Source organism: Mus caroli, chromosome 18 (assembly GCF_900094665.2).
Source record: "Mus caroli chromosome 18, CAROLI_EIJ_v1.1, whole genome shotgun sequence".
NCBI lineage: Eukaryota > Metazoa > Chordata > Mammalia > Rodentia > Muridae > Mus > Mus caroli.
Window position 1 is genome coordinate 21650544 of NC_034587.1, and position 16801 is coordinate 21667344.

General features: G+C 46.9%; 1 protein-coding gene across 1 annotated transcript in view; it reads left to right on the forward strand.

The window, feature by feature from the left end:
• Mocos (molybdenum cofactor sulfurase) overlaps positions 1-16801 on the forward strand; it is a 48310-nt gene that overhangs the window by 10375 nt on the left and 21134 nt on the right. The window contains exons 3-8 of the mRNA XM_021150722.2: positions 369-435; positions 2309-2950; positions 6712-6788; positions 8789-8988; positions 11148-11264; positions 14073-14498. Coding sequence (XP_021006381.1) covers positions 369-435; positions 2309-2950; positions 6712-6788; positions 8789-8988; positions 11148-11264; positions 14073-14498 — 1529 coding nt within the window. The remainder of the gene's footprint in view (positions 1-368; positions 436-2308; positions 2951-6711; positions 6789-8788; positions 8989-11147; positions 11265-14072; positions 14499-16801) is intronic.

The following is a 16801-nucleotide window of genomic DNA, read 5'->3' on the forward strand; positions in this document are numbered from 1 at the left end:
CCAACATCTGCTGTCACCTGAATTTTTGATCTTAGCCATTCTGACTGGTGTGAGGTGGAATCTCAGGGTTGTTTTGATTTGCATTTCCCATTACCAAACAGTTACTCACTCTATGGGGATTGTTGTATTGTGCCTGTCTGTTCACAGTCGCTGGCCATTTCTGCTGTTTCCAGAATTTGGCTTTATGATTAGAGCCGGTATGAACATTTGTTCAATCTGTATGAATATAAACATTTATTTCTTTTGAGTAGGTACCAGGAGTGGAATTGTTGGACCATAGGGGAATGTTATGTTTTAAGTTCTTAAGAAGTGGAGGGAGAAGGCTTTGAAGGGACACAGACTAAGACTTTGTCTCTGTGACCCACCAGGTAATCCTCACAGCCAGAACATCACCAGCAAACTCACCCACGACACTGTGGAGCAGGTCCGCTACAGGTGAGCCACAGGGATACCTGCCTAAGCTGCTACCTAGGTGGACAGACTTTCTAGTAGACATCTATACCACTTAGAACTTCTGAGATGGTTTCAGAAAGAATTCAGCTAAGACACAACACATGTATGAAAATAACCTCAGGTCAGAAGACAGAGGGCAAGAGTAAGTACAATATGCATTGGTAAACACAAGATGGTGGCTCTGGGTGGGAACTGGGGTGACAGGAGTGACCTATGGTCCCCATTATGTCTTCAGAAAGAAGCACATATTCTGGTTTTCCTAATGGTAGGTTGTTTTCTTAGGCCTTTTTGATTATTCATAATCCTCTTATCACTTTGGGACAGGGCATCACACAGCTTGCCTCTAACTCTATCTGTAGCAAGGCTGGCCATGGACTCATAATCTTCCTGCCTTCACCTTCCAAGTGCTGAGTCTGAAGGTGTGCACTGCCACTCAACTTCCCCATTGTTTTGACGAGTCCTTGCATGGTAGGGAGCTCTTTAACTGTTCTCCATGTATTAAAACTGGCTTGTGATAAGTAATCTTCACATGGTTACTTTAACCCAACAGAATTCAAATGATTTCAAATTTGAATGTGCTATCAGGGCAGCAGCAGGAAAGGCAATGCTGGAGCGATGGCTCAGAGGTTAAGAGTGCTAACTACTCTTGCAGAGGACTGAGGTCTGGTTCCCAGCACCCACAAGGTGGCTTCCAACTATCTATAATGAGTTCTGGAGAATCTGATGTCTTCTGTCTTCCATGGGCACTTATACACATGGTATGTGTGTGTGTGTATTCAGGCACACACTTAGGGAAACACTAAACAAATGAATAAATATCTTTTAAAAATCCATTCATTAAAATTACGTAGGGGAAGCCGGGCGTGGTAGCGCACGCCTTTAATCCCAGCACTCAGAAGGCAGAGGCAGGCAGATTTCTGAGTTTGAGGCCAGCCTGGTCTACAGAGTGAGCTCCAGGACAGCCAGGGCTATATAGAGAAACCTTGTCTCAAAAAACAAAACAAAACAAAACAAAAAACAAAACAAATTACGTAGGGGAGGTAAAAAGATGAATGCATTTTCAAATAATAATCAGGTTACAGGTTTAAAACATTGTTTAGGTTTATTTATTTTATTTGATGTGTATGAGTGCTTTACCCACATGTATATATGTGCATGTTCATGTCTCATGTACACAGGGGTCAGAAGAGGGCATCAGGACCCTTGGGACTGGAGTTACAGATGGTTATGAGCTACCAGGTTGGTGCTGGGATTTGAACTCAGATCCTCTGCAGGAACAAGAAATGCTTTAAACTGCTGAGTCATCTTCACAGCTCCCTTAAAGATTTCTTTAATTATAATTTATTTATTAAGATGCTTTGGTCCCATACCTGAGGCCACCATGGAACTTACTATGTATGCTGGAATTTCTTTTTTCTTTTTTGGAGCAAGGTCTCTTGTGTCTTGGACTGGCTCCCAACTCACTAGATTGCTGAGGATATTCCTGACTTTTTCATCTCCTTTCTGCATTCTGGGTAATGCCACTAGGTTATACTGGGGACTGAGTCCAGGGCTCTTGTGTTGTAGGCACGCTTCAGCCTCAAACCTATGTCTTAGATTTCTGCTGTGTCCAAGCAGAGATGGGACTCCAGAGGCAAGAAGTTTAAGTTCTTCTCAAGAATTCAAGGTTATCTTTAGCTAAATAGAATGTTCCAGGCCAGTCTGCGTGCATAACTTCCTCTGCCCTGCCCTTTGTACAACAGTGGCCAAGCAGTCCTGGAAGGTAGAGATGCCCTCCTGAGTAGACCTAAAACAACTTGGAAACCTTGCACTTGACAAAGAGGAGAGCCCGCCGTGACATTGTGCTTCTTTCCAGGATCCTGACTCACTTTCACACCACACCAGAGGACTACAGCGTGATCTTCACAGCTGGGTGTACAGCTGCTCTCAGGCTAGTGGCAGAGGCGTTTCCGTGGGTGGCCCAGAGCCCAGAAAACAGTGGGAGTCACTTCTGTTACCTCACTGACAACCACACCTCTGTGGTGGGAATGAGGAAGGTGGCTGCAGCCATGAGTGTCACATCTACCCCAGTCAAGCCAGAGGACATGTGGTCAGCAGAGGGAAAGGATGCTGGAGCCTGTGACCCCGACTGTCAGCTTCCACACCTCTTCTGTTACCCAGCTCAGAGTAACTTTTCAGGCACCAGATACCCATTGTCATGGATAGAGGAGGTCAAGTCTGGGTGGAGGAGCCCTGTGAATGCACCGGGGAAGTGGTTTGTGCTGCTGGATGCAGCCTCCTACGTCAGCACTTCCCCCTTGGATCTGTCAGCTCACCAGGCTGACTTCATCCCCATCTCCTTCTATAAGATCTTTGGGCTCCCCACAGGCCTGGGTGCTCTGCTAGTCAATAAGCACGTGGCTCCTCTCTTGAGGAAAGGCTACTTCGGAGGAGGGACTGCAGCTGCCTACCTTGCAGGAGAGGACTTTTACATCCCAAGGTCATCGGTGGCAGAAAGGTAACCTTGCCACGGGGTGTCCTGCGTCCTTCAGTAAGGCAGGCTAGCATGTGTGACCTGTAAGATGGTATAAGGGAACCCAGGTTAAGGAAGCTTGATGACATCAATAGGACAGTTTGGGGTGGGGCTCAGATCTGGGAGGCAGAGATGAGCAGGAATGTGCCATGGGTGGCTTCTGTGTACTCTCTGCCTTGTGTGTAGCTTCTTCACTGAGGTGGAGAAACAGATGGGCATCTGCAAGAGGAAGGAGTCTGCAGGAAAGAAACGGTGCCAGGCTTTGGTCTCAGAGCACCGGGGAGAAATCGATCGGCAGCAATCGCAGTACAGTGATCGGCAGTAATCCTAAAAGATGCTACTCTGAACACACGAGCACACAGCTCACAGCAACCCCAATTTCCCAATGCCGAGAGTGGACCCTGCTTAGCTCCTCAGCAAGAGTTAACCAAACCCAAACAAAGCCAAAACCTGAGGAGCAGTGTTGGTGGCGACCTCCCGGGAGTCAGGCTGAGAGTGGTTACTAAGAATATAGGGCAGGCTGGGGCTTGCCTTCCAGAGCCGGGACCTTTTCCTCAGGCTGCATGGTGCCTTCCAGAGCCGGAGCCTTCTCCTCAGGCTGCATGGTAGGCTGTGCGACTCTTGCTGAGGGCCTTCCTGATGGGGAAGGTGGGACCCAGAATGTCGAATGTGTGGCAGGTCAAAATGGCCACTGGCTTGGGAGGACAGTGTAGGGTTGTGGTAGGGATCTAGTTAACTACTTGGTACTTGAGAAGGCCTGAGGGGAAGGTGGCTCAGATTCACGCTCCATGCACAGCATCCAGGTGCAGACTCAGGGTCTCACTCTGTGGCAAAGTCAGTGTTAGTTAGCTTGTCACTGGGCCACAGGGATAGGGAGTGGTCCCCCACCCAGCGGCTGTGGGTACATATGGCTTGACCTCTGAACTTTATGCTCTTTTATATAAATAAATGCACATCAGAACATGTTAGGAGGCTGCTGGAAGAATCTTCCAGTTAGGACTTCTCCTTAGTGAATGCTCTAATGTAGGCTGTGAGCCTGTGTGGTATCCCACTCTTTTCATCCTAGCATTTGGGAGGTGGAACCAGGAGGATTTCAGTTCAAGATCGTTCTTAGCTACACAAGAAGTTGAGGCCAGCTATAGGTCCTTTCCTGTCTCAAAAAACCAAACCAAACCAAACCAAACCAAACCAAACCAAACCAAACCAAACCAAACCCAAACCAAAATAAAACCACCCTCCAAAACCAGGAAAGCACCCTACCCCTAAACTAGGAATGCTAGCGTAAAATCTTTTAAACCCGAGTGTAGTAGTTCATTTAGAATAACTAAGTGAGAAAAAGAATAGCATTTGTGATATAAAGTGTCTTAGTTACTCTTCTATTGTTGCAGAACGGACACCACAACCAAGGCAGTTTATAGAAGAAAGCGTTCAGCTGGGGGCCGGCTTACAGTTTCAGAGGGTTAGTTCATGATCATCATGGCAGGAAGCCCGGCAGCAGGCAAGCAGACGTAACACTGGAGCAGAACCTGAGGGTTTATCCACAAACATCCAGCAGAAAGAAAATGAAACTGGGCCTGACTCTTAAACCTCAAAGCCCACTCCTAGTGACACACCCTCTCCAATGAGGCCACACCTCCTAATCCTTTCTAAAATGTTCTACCACATGGGGACCAAGCATTGAAACATATTAACTATGGGGGACCATTCTCATCCAAGCACTTCACAATATAAATAAATTAAAAACAAAACAACAGGACAAAGACACAGTGTGATTAAATCTGGCTGACTAGGGAACCTGAAGGTCTGGAGAAATGCACCGCTCTAGAGGGCTGGATCCTAGGGCTGGCTGGATCAGACTGCATCCCTTTGGTTCGGATGGAATCTTTATGGCTAAAGTGTACTAGATGCCCAGAGAGAAGAGTGTATTACTTGCCTTTTTAAGCCCATCTTCTCCACAAGCCCCAGGCTAGAACTGGGAATGAAAAGCTCAATACACAGGCATAAATGTTGTAGAAATTATTTATCCCACCTTAAATCATTTAGTTCCCAGATAACACACACACATAGCCTTTATATTTACAATAGGCCTTAAACAGTACAAAAGCTGGGGCAGATATCTACCTTCTATGCTATTAGAATCTCCTTTCCTATTGATAACCTGAGTTCTTTCTACTTACTATGTTTCCCTGGGGCTGCTCTTAACTCCAATAGGCCAGCCCTCAGGGCCATGCTCTCTTGACTCCTAACTCATGGAGGCTTCTTCTTCTTCCTTCTGTACCTTCCTCTTCCTTGTGGTCCCTCTCTGACCCTGAAGCCCAGGAAACTTCAACCCCACCTATGTCTCTTCTACCTGACGATTAGCTGTTGCCATCTGTATTTACCAGTCAGAAATAACTTGGGGCTAGGATGTACGTGTGGACTCTCATCTCTGGGACAACCCGGTGTTGGGGGCCCAAAACTTAGCATTACAACAGACAGCAAAAGACCAAACCTTAATTCGTAAAGGGTGAGTGAACCATGTCTTCAGTCTTACAGTCAGGACACGGCTGCTGCAGTTGCCTGCCTCCCTTCATCTGGATGTGTCCCAAAGTTCCCATCGTACCCTTGGAGGTTGTCCTTCCCCAGAGGTCACACTTCTTTTTTTGAGACTGGGTCACAAAACCCAGATAAGCCTTCCCACTGCTCTGCATCTGAGGGTGACCTTGAACTTGTGGTCATTCCAACCCTACCCTCCTACCCTGATCATGTGGGTTTTGCTGAAGTCATCTTAGAGCCACCCAGCATTTCTGCCTCATGTCACATCCACTTCTCTGACAATCTCCTGCCACTGTCCCACTACCCTGCCACTCCTGGTAGTGTGCTGAGCTTCTGTGAAGGGCTGTGCAGATTTCCTTTGTAAAATGCTGTTTCCCTGAAATCACCAGGTCCTCATCTCCTCTTCTTTGACGTCTACTTAGCCTCCATTCAAACCTTCATTACATAGGAACTGGCCTCATGCCGCCTTCTCTGAGGTTGTACCATCCTGCCTTGGGGTGATGGCTACTCGTTTTCTCTGCCTGTGCTTGCTGAGCCTTGTTCCTGTTTTATAGAAGGTGATGCTGTGGGAAAGGAGCCTGCCTATCAGGTCACCGCTGTGTACTTAACACCTGGAACAGTGCCCGAGGCACAGTGAACCGTCAGTGATGAGCCAAAGAAAAAGCTGATGAAAAGTAAACCCAGCAAACGTTTTGGCAATAAGGAAGACTCAAATCTTTGATATTAATGAGATTTTCATATTTAACACAAACCTGTGCTTCCATACATTTTGGAATTAGAGACTCCTTTGTCTCAGGGGTCAGTGGGATCCTCGACTTGATGATTTGTCAGTGGTGCCCCCTTGTGGTCAGAGCTCAGTATTTCAGGAGTTTGCGGCCAGATTTGTCCAACTTCCTCTTGAGATTTGCAAAGTGTGTCTCATTCGTGTTTCAAGTCTCATTCATGTCTTTTCGTGACCTCTGTCACAGCACGGCTGCAGCCCACCTTAGGAAGTCTGAAGTCGTTTGAAAGGCTGCGGAGTTAGTCAGGACCAGAGGCTAGATGGGTCTTGGCATGCAAAACTCCTCCCATGGAGGAGAGAGTCTGTTTTGTAAGGCCCTAGAAGGAATCTATTAACATCACTCAGCCTATGGCCAGCTGTCCTTATCTAGCTCAGAATTCAGGTGGAGTGTGAGTGTGTTGGCCAAGGGCTGATACCTTGTTCTCTACAGGTTCGAAGATGGCACCATCTCATTCCTTGATGTAATAGCGCTGAAGCATGGATTTGATGCTCTGGAGCGCCTCACAGGTCAGTCAGTAGACATCTTTACCCGAATGGACGAAGGCTTTGCTGCCTGTGTCCTTTCGAGGTCCCACGTATAGGTGTGGTGCTGCTGAGGGTGAAGAAGACAAGGTCTGGGGAAATTCGTGGCCTGTGCTAAGTAGCTGGAATTTACCCTCACTGAAGTCTGACTCTAAACATCTTCAGAACTGCTCTGAGTATACACAGGAGGGCTTGGCAGGGTTGGTTTCCACCTTTCCAGGCACAACCACATCTTAACAGGGGTCATACAAGAGACAGAGATTAGTAACTGCATGGTGGAGGCAGAGTTCTGTGACGTGGGTGGGGCATGTCACCAATCCTGAGGTCTTACCAGCTCTCGCCTGCTTGGACTCTCTCTAGAGCCCCACAAGGGAGCTGCTGACAAGCCATCTTACCACACAATGGAGTGGATGCTCAGAAAGGTTGAATGTCTTCCCAGTCTGGCAAGCTGGTACCTGGGAGGGCTAGAATGAGAATCTAGGTCTTGTTAATGCCCGGCATCAAGGTCCCAGCCACTCTGTCTTCCAGCATCTTTCATATGATGCAATCTCTTTTTCCTGACAAGAGCTCTAGGTGCCTAGACACAGGCAGAAGCAACACCTTCTGTGGCTGGACATCTGGGGATGGACATGAAGGTCTGTGACTGGAGTAGAGTATGTCTGGTGAGCCAGGCATCACCTGGGGTGCTATGCTATTAGAAATTCTTTCCAGAGCTTCTAGAACTATGTGGCATGGTGCGTACCATTCTCTCTCTCTGTCTCCCTCTCTCTGTCTCTCTCTCTCTCTCTCTGTCTCTCTCTGTGTATAAGAGGGCAAGTTTTATGTTCTCTTTTTCTCCCTGGTCCGAGGCAGGGTCTGCTGTGCTCTTTCTGCTGTTGCGCTGTGTACTCCCGGTCAGCTCCCCTGCAGGCTTCTGCAGATCTCAGAGACCACCTCCCATCACATTGTACAGTGCTGGGATTGCCGATTCATGCCACTGCATCTGGCTTTTGTATGGGTTCCAGGCATCAAATCCAGATCAGTGAGCTTGTGGGTACTCAGCAGGTGCTTCTGCTCATTCAGCCTCCCCAAACACCTCTCCCATCTGTACTGTGGTCCCCACTGGTCATCTGTACCGTGATCACCACTGGTCATCTGTACCGTGGTCACCACTGGTCATCGCCAAACAGTTTTGATCTTCTCAAACTGAGCATCTGCTCATTCCCTTCTCCCCACTCCTGAGTGGCTCCGGATCGACTTTCTGTCTATGTGAGTTTGCCTACTCCAGCCACTTGTTTAAGATCTAAGAGGCATGATAATACCTTTATTCACTTAGCTTAGCATGTTTTTATCCATTTGACAGTGGGTATACATTATGTTAAAACACTTTACCATTAAGAGCAAAAACATTAACCATTAAGGGCAGAAAATGATTAAAATATTACATACTTTTTTTGCCACTGGCTCATAAAGAGTTTAAATAGTTGAATGTTTAAGTAACTATATGTATGTAACTACAAATATACATGTATATGAATATATCTATGCACACACATATATGATGTATATAATTATATATTTAAAAGAATGTAACAACAATTCCTCTAGAAATATTCCATAGAAACAACAAAGACAAACTTACTCAATGCCGACTTTGGGGCTGAAGACCTGTCTCAGGGGTTAAGAGCATTGGCTGCTCTTCCAGAGGACCTAGGTTCAATACCATGCACCCACATGGCAGCTCACAAGTGTTTATAACTCCAGTCCCAGGCAATCAGACTCCTTGTTCTGGCCTCTGCGGGTACTATACACATGGTTTGCACATAAAATGTAAAATAAAATATAAAAAATACATCAACTTTGTCATAAGGAAAGCTGTATTTAAAGTCATTAACCAGAGGTCTGGGTTGACCATTTGTAATAAGCATGTGTTGGACAGGAGCAAGTGATTTGTATGTGAAGTCTGTGTCTAAGGCCATGCATGTGTCCTATGCTCTTGTCCCTAGGCGGCATGGTGAACATACAGCAGCACACCTTCGCTCTGGTGCAGTACACCCACTCTGCCCTGTCTTCCCTCCACTACCCCAACGGGGCCCCTGTGGTGCGCATTTACAGCGATTCTGAGTTCAGCAGCCCCGATGTCCAGGGTCCAATCATCAATTTTAACGTGTTGGATGATGGTGGGAAGATCATTGGCTACTCCCAGGTGGGATTTGATTCTTTGTTTTTTGGGGGGTGGGAGTGGGGAGGGAGAGTCTCACTGTAGCCCAGGCTGACCTTGCACACATATGACCTTGCACACATAGCATTCCTCCTATCCCTAGCTCCTGTGTGCTGGAATTGCTGGTGTTAGCCATTATACTTGGTTCAAACCACAAGGTCTAGCTTTTCCTATGTTCTTCTAACTGTCCCTTTTATACCAGCAATGTTCTTGTCTAAACTTGGAAGTCTTTCTGACTCTTGAAATTTTCCTAAAAGTCCCCAGGAATAGCTGTGAGAAAGCCCAGGCTCCATGAGACAGCTTCACTCAGGGACATTTGTTTGTTTGTTTGTTTGTACACAGTCACATGTAGTCAAGGTTGGTGTAGAACTCACTATTTAGCCATGGATGACCTTGACCTCTTATTCTCCCTGCTCCTCGCCCTGAGGGCCGGTATTATACATGTCCACCACCCTCAGCTCAGGGGTTTTCAACTCTCATGAGTACACAATTCTGCCCAAGCTTGCCTGTGTGTGTCTTTAGCCTTCTTAGGTAGAGAGAAAGGGTCAGGGCACAGATGACAACTTGCCTGAAAATGAAGGCACCTAAATCAGACAGAAAAGCAGAGCACCACAGCTGAGGTCACTTCACGTACCACAGAGATACGTCAGACCACACCACAGCTCTGCTGGCATGAGGTAGAGTCCAGAGCCTCCTTTGTTTATGTGTTTGTTTGTTATTTCTAAATAAGCAGCATCAAGAATTCACCCAGCTTTGAAGAAGCCCCCGTTTCTGCCTTAGTTTATGGGTGAAATGACCTTAAAGGACCTGTGGGCTGATTAAAAGTAGTTTCTGCAGGGTACCCTCTGCATGAATTTCCCCCCTGAATCGGGAAAGATGGAAACTATGGTTTGCAGGTTGGGAAGGGCTAGAGTTGGAACCGACTCAGCTAAAGCTGGAAGATATTGCTTATTTCCCCTAAATGTCCCAGAACATCTGCATCTTCGTTACACCTCAAAAAAGGTCTATTACTTAGCTAAGCACTGTGGCATGTTGCTATTCTGGAGGCTGAGGACAGAGAATTGTTTTGAGCTGGGGAGTTTTAGACCTGCCAGGGTACATCCTAGAGCCTCCAGGGGGCAGCAGAGACTCATAACACCTGGACTGAGCGAGCAGCAATCCTAATTGAACCTAAAGCTGGAGAAATTTGACCATGGACTTAGATGTCACATAACACTTATACCCTGTGTGCTTGAGACAGGTTGTGAGCCAAGCTGGTACTGCCCTCACTGGGGTCCGCTGCGTGGTCACAGTCTGTGGTGGTCAATGTAAAGGTGTTAGCAATAACCAACTGTTCACTCACTGTTCTGAGGCTCACTGGAAATACACGGGCTCTTAGTTTAGACTTCGTTCTGAAGTTGATATTTTCTCAAGTGCACTTCAGCTGGGTAAACTCTGGTTTCTAGAACACTTTACAAATGTGCACAAACCTGTAGAACCTTATCTTGGTTTTCTTCCTTGTCATGGTGATAAAATACCTGGTTGAAGCTTTTTCAGGGATGGAGGTTTTTCTCACAGGTAAAGGGGTGTAGTCCATCACTGAGGTGAGGGATAGTGGGTGACAGCTCCACGATGGCTGGGGTTTGGAACGGGGTATCTCATGCCTGCACCATTCAGCAGAGAGAGGAAGGGCTGGATTACAACGTCAAAGGCTCACATGTTAGTGGCCCATTTCCTCCAGTGAAGCCCCAGCTACCAAGGGTCCCACCACTTCCCAGAACAGCGCCAACAGCTGGGGGCCACTTGTCCAGGCACGTGAACAGTAATCCTATATGACCCTAAAGTTGGAGGAACTTGAACCTGGACTTAGATGTCATACAACACCCACATTATGCTTGAGACAGGCTGTGAGCCAAGCTGGTGCTGCCCAGAACAGCACCTCACCGGGGTCTGCTGCGTGGTCACAGCCCGTGGTGGCCAATGTGAAGGAGCATTTATATTTGCAATATAGCAGCCATGGCTTTTAGAGCAAGCGTCCAGACTCACATCACTTACCATGTTTTTGTTAGGAAAGAGATGTTCACTGCTGTCCCAGAATTCTGATCCAGGCAGTTGTAGCAAAACTGACATTTATGATGTTGACTTCATGTCACCTTTCTCTCCAGGTGGACAAAATGGCCAGCCTGTACAACATCCACCTGAGAACTGGCTGCTTCTGTAACTTAGGGGCCTGCCAGAGGCACCTGGGGCTAAGTGAAGAGATGGTGAAGAAACATTTTCAGGTCAGTACAAGACCCTGTAGGCTGTACAGACTTCAGTCAGCAAGGCTGTACGGTGGCTGGTCACTGAGCCTGGTGGAGGCTGCTTCTTCAGGACCCTTTTGCCAGGCCCACTCTGTGAATGGACCAGAAAGAGAAGGGGCTGAGAGAATAGGAAGAGCTTGATGTTATTAGCTCTGGGGCAGTATGTTCTGATTCATTATTTTGCGAGTAATGTTTAAAGTTACATTACTTTTATGTGTGTGTGTGTGTGTGTGTGTGTGTGTGTGTGTGTGTGTAGAGGTCAGAGGACAACTTGTTGACGCTGGTTCTGTCCTTTTCCTGCAGATCAAATCTAGGTTTTTAGGCTAGGTTCCAAGTGCCTTTAACCCAATGAATTGTCTCAATGGCTTGGGGTTAAAAATATAACCGAAGAGGGTTGTTAGTGGGAGACATTCAGCTACGTACCATCGCCCATTCACTCCTTGGGCACAGCCTCCCAACCACACTTAGCTTCCCTCCAGGCTGGGAGTGTGTGGAGCTCTTCCAAGGCTCCAGGAACCTCCCCTCCTCCCCCCCACCTCATGCCCCTCCCCTCACTCCACCCCTGCTTCTCCTGCAGTGGAAGTTTTTCACCCTGGAAACACATGGACTGTTTGAACCCTTTCACAGAACAGTTTCTCAGTTGTTGACAGACCATCCAATGCACATAGCTCACCTGGGAGGAGCTCATGCTTTGCTCCTGGTTTCAGAGGGTTCAGTTATGGTCACCTTGGCCCCAGTGCTTGGGCAGGACATCACGGCAGTGGGAGTGTGGCAGAAGAGAGATGCTGGCTTCCTAACGGACAGGAAGCATATAACCAGACAGGACTCTAAGCACCCTGGGGCAGTGGCCTGCTTCTTGCATCTGGGTCCCACCTTTCAGTGTTTCCACAACTTCCCAAAAATAGTGCTCACAGATGGGTGGCCAAGTGTCAAACATGAGCTTGTTGGGGGGCATTCCAGTTTGCAAGTGGCAAAGAGCCCTATGTACTTTGCAGTAGTTGATAATTTGAGTTTCTTTTTCTTGCCACTGGATATGCATGTGCTAAGTTCCAGTTAACAACAACAACAACAATTGTATGTGTATGAATGATATGTGGTCACTTGGGGCACATTTCACATGTGGAGGTTAGAGAACAACATTTTAGAGTTGGTTCTTTCCTTCCACCTTTGCCTAGGTTCCTGGGTTCAAACTCAGGTCACCACAATTGTGTGGCAAGAGCCATCTCTCCAGCTTCTGAGCTAGGGTTTTTTGTTTTTTGTTTTTAATTAGGTATTTTCTTCATTTACATTTCAAATGCAACCCAAAAGTCCCCCAGACCCATCCCCCCACTTCCCTTCCCCCCCCCCTCCTACTTCTTGGCCCTGGCTTTCCCTCGTACCAAGGCATATAAAGTTCGCAAGACCAGGGGGCCTCTCTTCCCAATGATGGCCGACTTGGCCATCTTCTGCTACTTATGCAGCTAGAGACAAGAGCTCCCGGGATACTGGTTAATTCATATTGTTGTTCCACCTATAGGGTTGCAGACCCCTTTAGCTCCTTAGGTACTTTCTCTAGCTGCTGGGTTTTATTTTAAAAAAAGAGAATGGGCCTACTACCGGTAGGTCGAACACGCCCCAGTCAAGAGAGTCAAATATCTATGAGTGTATGGGCAGCACAAACTGTACTTGTTAAAGGCTTATAAAAAGGGGTTACAGGAGCTGGAGAGATGGTCCAGTGGATAAAAGCACTGACTGATCTTCCAGAGGATCTAGGTTCAAATCCCAGCACCCACCTGGAAGCTCACAATTATCTGTAACCCGAAGATCTGATGCCTTTACATAGATATACATGCAAGCAAAACATCAGTGCACATAGAATAAAAATAAATAAATAATATATATTTGGAAAAAAAGGTGGACACAAAGTTGGTTGGGTGGAGATGGCGAGTGGATTTGAGAAGAGCTGGGGGAGGGGGTATGATTACATTCAAAATATATTCTCCAAAATTCTCAAAAAAAACTAGTCAAAATGAGAAAATATCATTTCTATATGAGAAAGGGAGAGACAGGAGACAGAGAGAGAGAGAGAGAGAGAGAGAGAGAGAGAGAGAGAGAGAGAGAGAGAGAGGAGGTAAGGGAAGATGAAGAAAAGAAGAGAAAGAGAAGGCAGCAAGAGGTACAGAGCTCAGGGCCTGCAGCTCTGGCCATGGTTTGGATGGTGATGGAAGGCTATGTCACATCTCTGTGAGTGTTGGCCTGGCCTAAGGATGTGTCCTGAGCATCTAATGCACACACGACTGCCACCAACACCAGGCTGCTGGACTTGGAGATGGAGTGCCCCTGTCTTTCCCATCCTGGTCTTCAAGGGCTATGGACCGGTGTTGTCGGCCTTTCTCCTTTCCAAGGGCTGCTGTCAGGATGCCAGCTTCCTTTGATACTTTGAGAGGTTGTTTGAGGGAGGCCAGTTGGTGTTCTGTCTCAGCCTGGGAACACTGTGAAGTAGAGCTCTTGGTGCTTCTGAAACTTTGGTCTGTCTGACGAGCCCTCTGGGAAACGCTCTTCATGACGAATTGCTGTTACTCTCTTTAAAGACTCTTGAGCCTGGCATCAGCTTTCGCTTGCGGCTGACTAAAGTGAGGCCCAGGCAGTGTGTCCCTGGGTCTGCAGAGTAGGAATGGCTTCTCAGATACCCAGCAATTCTGCCTTCCTGAGTTTATTTTAAAATAAATACAATTTATTTTTAAAATATTTTTTTTTCCAACTTATCCATGAAGCATGAACCTGACTGACGTATCTGACTGATTCTAGGCGGGTCATGTCTGTGGGGATGATGTTGACATTATAGACGGACGACCCACCGGCTCTGTGAGGATTTCCTTTGGATACATGTCCACACTAGAAGATGCCCAGGCCTTTCTCAGGTTCATCAGTGCTATCTACCTCCACTCACCCAGTGGCCAGCCTGTTCCTCAAGCCAGCATCAGTGATGCTGGGGCCTTAACCTCAAAGAGTGACTGTCACTCACCTCAGGAAGGTTCCTGCACAGACCCTTCAGTTTGCAATGGCTCCTATCCTGACACAAACATCATGGACTTGCACCCGTCTCTGAGCAAAGCCAGCAGCATCCAGCAGACCCCTCAAGACAAAGCTGCAGGAATCCTGAATGGGGACCCGGGGTCCCACATTGTCACCAACATTTACCTCTACCCCATCAAATCCTGTGCTGCATTTGAGGTAAGGGCTTTACAGAAATGGCTGCTTTGTTTCTTTCTCTGAGCGCTGTTTCTCCCTCTCTCCTATTTTTTGATGCAGTGCATAGCTTGCTTTATTTATTTATTTATTTATTTATTCATTTATTTATTTATTTACAAAAGCAAATGAACAATATACCAAGTGAAGAAAAGCAGGCAAAACTCAAACCAAATGCCAGAATGTTGTCGTTTGGGCAGACATTATCCTTTATGGTAGGGATGAGTTCTTAAATACGATGCTGCTTACCAGGACTCACGTTTCTGTGTGTGTACAGTTGCACGTGTGTATGAAAGGCATGTACATGTGTACACATACATGTGGAGCCCAGAGGATGATGTTAGCCATCATTCCTTCCTCTTGTCTGTTGAGACTGAGTCAGTCACTGGCCTGGATCTCTTTTTGTAGGCTTAATGGCTGGCCAGCTGGACTCAGAAATTTTCCTGTCCTCACCTCCCCAGTGCTGAGATTACAAGTAGAAGCCACCACACCTAAGTTACACAGGTCCTGGGGACCTAATGCAGTTTGCTTGCATAACAAACAGTTCACCATCTGAGCTCCCTCTCCAGCTTGGTCTATCTGAGATGCAAATAAATACCTCGTGGTCGTATCAGTTGACTGTGACTGCAGCGGGATGGATGGATTGACTCTTTGTTGAATCATTTGACATGCCTTGTTTCATCTGACTCTTCAATGACTGCATGAGAGGGGTGGTAACATTATCCCTGGTTCATCATCGTACATTGGTACATCGTACATGTGTTCTTATTAACACATGGGTTAATAAGAAGAATTTCAATATCCACCAGACCTGGGCATTTTTAGGGGACCCTGGAAGTAACATTTTGTAGATACTGAATTATGTCACACACCTGAAGACATGCTGTTTGGGTGATCCTTGCGTGGGGGGACAGGTGACTTGCCTTGGCTGGCAGTCAGACTTAGTTATCTGAAAGACAGTCTTCCTTGTTGTGGCCAACCTGAGGTTTCGAAGATTCCAGACACCTGAGTCTCAGGCACAATCTCTGGCTCCTCCTAAGGCATAGAGATCATGGTTGTTTCTTGTCCTGCTTTCCAGGGTGGTTCTCTGGGAGCCTGGATGTAAAATGTCTCTCACATGTCATGTAACACTTCATCCCGGTTGGTGGTGCTGTTTTAGGACACCATAGAATCTTTGGGAGGTAGAGTCAAGCTGAAGAAAGTGGATTTTAGATTTACAGCTCAACTCTGCTTCTGTCTCTTCATTGCCTCCTGGCCCATGGAGATCTGAGCGAGCAACTCACACTTCTGCCACCCCAGGCTCAAGCTGTTCCCACCACCATGCCTTCCCCACCATGATGGCATGGGTGTTCCCTCAGACCAGAAGCCCAAACAAACTATTCCTCCTTTCCATTGCTTCCTTACTGACATTGCTTCCATAATGTCAGGGTTTGGTCACAAGTGTGTAAGCATGTCAGCACACATGCCCTGAGCAGACAGGACCCTGCCTTGCCTTTGTTTTCACAGATGGGCTGTAAGCACAGGAGGAACATTGGGACTCGGAGGCTCAATACAGTTGATTTTTCCTTCAATCCATTCTTTCGTTTATTTTACACTTTTACTTGATTCTTTGTGAATTTCACATCATGCACTCTAGTCCCACTCATCTCCCTGTCCTTCCAGATCCACCCTCTGCCCATGTAACTTCCCTCCAAAAGAAAACAAGCAAACACCTCACAGTGGAAGTTGCAGCATGTCACGGTGTGTCACACAGCATACCCTTTTGCCCAAACAGCTTCTCTCTAAAATGATCACTTCAGTGAGTCACTCCTTTTGGATATCTTGACTTCAATCCAATCCTTCTGGTTGTGAATGGCATTGGTGCACGGGATCTAGACACATAGATATGCTTCACATTTAAATCCTGCACAAATATGAACAATGCAGGTTCGCTGGTTAATTTTTATTACTGGCTTGCCATGAGCTAGAGTCACCAGAGAGAGGAAATGTCACTTTGGTTTTAAAAACCCAGTCATGATATGTGAATATGTTTTTGTTTTAATCCCAGGTGTGGGATAAGAGGCTGTTTCACAGCAGGTGATTATGATTTGCCTGGTGCACTAGTAAGGGTGTGATTTTTACCAGATGCAGATAGTTTAATTCTGGGAACTCTGGTGGGGGTATAAAGGGGAGAGGGCAGTGGCTGCTGCTCCTGCTGGTGCTGCTGCTTTTGCTTTTGCTTTTGCTGGGTTGCTGGGTTGCTGGGTTGCTGGGTTGCTGGGTTGCTGGGTTGCTGGGTTGCTGGGTTG